Raw genomic sequence first — 4,422 nt, 5'->3', positions numbered from 1 at the left:
GGCAGGAGGCAGACTGATGCTCACTGATGTAAGGCATCTGTGATGTTTTTATGCCGGATTTTTCCAGAAATCTGGGAGAAGCCGGACAAAACAGAATCCACAGTGGAGAGTTTAATGATGACTCATTAATAATATGTAATGGGAGATTTCCTACGGAAACAAGGGAAGCCTTAGAATAACATTAATGTCATACATAAAACTCAAGCATGAACAGATGAACACATAGAACAGTAGGTACATAATTGTCAACAAATATTTAAGATATAAGAACGACGGAAAATGTAAAATTAAACAGAAATCGACGATAAATATAAAATTCCTACTGTATACCTAGTACCTAGATGGGTAACCAATAAGAGCAGGAAATTATAAGAAGTCAAAGTGTAAGTAGATGAATTAAACACATTAACCTAGTAAAAGTTGGGTAAGATTTATCAAAATAATTAGATTTATTAAAATCATAAATATGATCAACTCATCACTTGAATTAAAATTCCATACTTATTGAACTTTTTGTTTGGGGGAGAGGGGATAAACACACTATTAGTATTAGTACCTTCAGTAATGATGATACCGAGTACCAAAGTTATGTGCAGCTCAATGCATAGGATATAAGTATGTATGTACCCTACAAGACGGAAATTTGATTGGTCTATTAAATATAAGTATAGGTACCTACCATGAAGAAATCTAGCCTAATATTAAGATGGCAAAATCTCAAGATAACCTTGAACTACCGACCCCTTACTTGTCGAATATATCAAAACAGCTTCAAGTCTGCAATGGAGCAAGCTGTATTATTATCAACCTTCGTTATGAGTTACTTACACAGCCTGGCAGTCTTATCAGAACGATAAGAAAATTATTGTGTTGTGTTCTTGTTATAATTTCTAGATAGGTTAGGTACCTTACCTTGAAGGTTGATTCTGGTATTAACACTTACATAGTTCCAAAATCCACCAATAGAATATTTACTTATGTATTGGTTAGCGTGTTGTGGTATTTTATTTCTGATGCCAATTGACATTTAGGTACAGGTAATATGTTACATGATCTGGGATTGTGATTTGCATGACATGAAAGGTTTCTGCAGAACCCAAGGAGAAGTCTCCATAACCCTCAGTAGCAAATCTTCCAGGTAATCTTTAATCTCCTTCTCTCTCACCGCTTGCTGTTCTACTTGGCCCTGTAAGTCTGATACCATCTCTATCAGATCATCCCTAGACTTGTCTTCATATTTGCTGAGTAGCTCAGGTGAAAGTCTTGATGTGTTGGAAGTAGCACCACTAGGTTCCTTATCTGTCTCTCTTCCTATGATAATTCTCTCCATTGTATCTTTCCATCTTGCTCCTTTGATTTTCTTTTCTTTCTCACTCTCCTGTGGTGTATTGTTCTTGGATTTTGATTCTTTCTTCTCTTGTTCGTGCATACTACTTAGTGTAGTTCTTGATTTCACTTCCTTCTTGTCACTAAGAGGAGAAGGAGACTCCAAGCTCTTGTCACTCTCAGAAACATTACTAGAATTCCTAGGCTTTGGTATAGGACTGGGAGATGAGGACCGAATGATATCTTCATCCTTCCAGTGGTGTGAGTTCTCCCAAAGTCGTCGCTTGAGAGTCTCTCGTCCTCCTCCTCCCAAGTCTGGGTCTAATCCTTTCCTTGTATGTAGCTTCTGTTCCCACTCATCCTCACTCTTTTCTCTCTGTAGGGGGGCAGGGGCTGGGGCAGGAGGTACAGTGCGGGGAGGTTTGGCTGGAGGAACAGTAGCTTCACTATGTTGAGAAGTGGTGTTGCTATTCTCAGATGTAGTGGTGATATTATCTAGTGAGGAATGGGGAGGAGTCTCGGAATGGTTAATGTCAAATGATCTGACAGAACTCTTGCTGGATAAGTTGTCAAAAGCAAATTCATCTTCATCACTGATGACCCCAGGATCTGCATCTCCAATGTTTTGCTTGGAAGGAAGATTAACACACAGTGTGGAAGAAGACAAATTTTTACTGCTACCAATGTTGGTATTAGATCCAAGTTTCTTATCCTTTCGTATCATTTTGTTACCAAAGGATTTGGCAAACTTTTTCAAACCTTTCTTTTCACTGTTAATGCTCATTAGACTACCACTTATGCTAGAAGCTGCTTGTGAAATGGCACCTAATGAAGATTTGTGCTTTTCTTTTTTGCTCAAATTACTCAAGCTGCCAGAACGTACAGTAAAAGTGATTTTGGCTTCAAGCTCTCCTCTCTCCTTGTTTTCTTCTTTACCAGGTTTGTTCTTGAGTTTGTACCAGCGGTTCCTAGGTCTCTCATAGATATCTATATCAGCCAGGGGAATACTTACTTGTCCTAGAAACTCATCTACTCCCAGGAAGTTGTGATGTAGTGCTGTCAGGACAATCTCAGCTTTGTTACCTTGTTTAGGGATTTCCAATTCACACTCCTCATGCCACTCCACATTTTCTGGTGCTTTCTCTTTGACAGAAGTCTGGTACTTTTCTTTTCCCAAGCTAATGGTGACAAATGCATCATTGGTACCATTTTTGCCTTTAGTGAGAAGACCTTTTCCTTTTTGTACAGTCACTTGTACATGAGTTGGACTCCACATTGTCACTGAATGTCATGTACCAAACCAATCTAAAAGAAAAACAAAGGACAATAGGTGAATAAATAGGTGGCTGTTTTACACTTTTTTCTTTCTTTCATTTAACATTACTTAAAGTATAAAATTGGAAAATTAATTTTAAGTGATGATTTTTTATCTATCTAAAAGAAAAACAAAGGACAATAGGTGAATAAATAGGTGGCTGTTTTACACTTTTTTCTTTCTTTCATTTAACATTACTTAAAGTCCAAAATAGGAAAATTAATTTTAAGTGGTGATTTTTTATCCAAATAAGTTCCATTCATGAATCATTCTGAACTTCATAGGTACCCAAAAATTACCATTATTATTTTTGTCTTGATGGTATGAAAATGGATGTTTTTCTCTGAATTTAAGTAATTTTTGGCTGCTTTTCTCTAAATTTAAGTAATTTTTGGGTCTCACTTCAAAAGGTATGAATCAATAGTAGGAACTACCTATTGGAAGCACAAATCACCATTCAAAATTAATTTCCTGTTTTTCGTATTTCCTCTGTTGGCAGAAGAACATGAAAAAATTAAAATTTGAAAAGACCATAACCCCAGCCCCTGTTATCAGATCAAGCTCAAAAACATACCAAGGGATGGTCCAAGAGAACTTGTCAGAAGCTTTTTCTGCCACACACATTCTCACGGTCTGATAGATCTGGGTCTGTTAGATTCTAAAATAAATTTGTTTCAAAAAATGGGTAAAAGTAGTCACAATATAATTGAGTGAATAGGTAAGTAAGTTTACCTACTTAAATTAGGACCTATTGTTTCAGAAAAGAATCATACCGTCACTTGGTATTTGGCATGACCATGAGACCCCCTACCATACAGAACTGGCAATGTGGTGTACCACACTATTCACAACATGAAGAGTATTACCTACTTAAATTAGGACCTATTGTTTCAGAAAAGAATCCAAACCCACAGCAAACTTAGAAGGTAAATAATAGGAAATTGAACTTACTTACATTTTTTAATCTTGCTAAAAGCACAGGAATTTAGATCAAATAACTGTATAACTACGTCAAGGTAAAAGTAGAAATAATGAGCTGTAACACTTTTATTTTGCACCAAGATTCAAATCATATGTAAAATGTAGTAACTAGGGTAGGTACCTTCACTTGACAAAAAACAAAAAGAAGTGTTGATTAATCCATGAATGAGTAACTCGATAAAAAATTAATTTAATTACTCACTAGAAATAACTGTATAACTACGTCAAGGTAAAAGTAGAAATAATGAGCTGTAACACTTTTATTTTGCACCAAGATTCAAATCATATGTAAAATTAATGTAGTAACTAGGGTAGGTACCTTCACTTGACAAAAAACAAAAAGAAGCATTGATTAATCCATGAATGAGTAACTCGATAAAAAATTAATTTAATTACTCACTAGACAAGGTAAATAATAGGAAATTGAACTTACATTTTTTAATCTTGCTAAAAGCACAGGAATTTAGATCAAATAACTGTATAACTACGTCAAAGTAAAAGTAGAAATAATGAGCTGTAACACTTTTATTTTGCACCAAGATTCAAATCATAATTATGTAAAATGTAGTAACTAGGGTAGGTACCTTCACTTGACAAAAAAGTAAAAAACAAAAAGAAGCGTTGATTAATCCATGAATGAGTAACTCTATAAAAAATTAATTTAATTACTCACTAGAATCTGGAATTACTTTTACTTAAAGAACAAGGAATTTCTCATCTCTTATCAAACAAAAATTCACTTTTCTGAAATTTTTACAAAAGTGTAGAGTAGAAGAGTAGAGCGTAGAGCTGAGCCTTGA

At 35.1% G+C, this 4,422-nt stretch overlaps 1 protein-coding gene across 3 annotated transcripts; it reads right to left on the bottom strand.

Moving 5' to 3' along the window:
* LOC103511370 (rab11 family-interacting protein 5) lies at positions 1 to 4,422 on the bottom strand. 3 transcript variants are annotated; one of them, XM_008476093.3, is made up of 2 exons: positions 4,056 to 4,422; positions 1 to 2,631 (listed from the first exon to the last, which is right to left on the bottom strand). In XM_008476093.3, the coding sequence occupies exon 2, from the start codon at positions 2,600 to 2,602 to the stop codon at positions 1,046 to 1,048; it is 1,557 nt and encodes a 518-aa protein (XP_008474315.1). In that variant the 5' UTR covers positions 2,603 to 2,631; positions 4,056 to 4,422; the 3' UTR covers positions 1 to 1,045. The 3 variants fall into 3 exon arrangements, with proteins under 3 accessions (XP_008474315.1, XP_008474314.1, XP_017300449.1); XM_008476092.3 differs by lacking the exon at positions 4,056 to 4,422 and adding an exon at positions 3,597 to 3,809; XM_017444960.2 differs by lacking the exon at positions 4,056 to 4,422 and adding an exon at positions 3,216 to 3,365.

Source organism: Diaphorina citri, unplaced genomic scaffold (genome assembly GCF_000475195.1).
Source record: "Diaphorina citri unplaced genomic scaffold, Diaci psyllid genome assembly version 1.1 scaffold708, whole genome shotgun sequence".
NCBI lineage: Eukaryota > Metazoa > Arthropoda > Insecta > Hemiptera > Psyllidae > Diaphorina > Diaphorina citri.
Note: the sequence above shows the minus strand (reverse complement) of the source record. Positions and strands in the feature narration are given on the sequence as shown.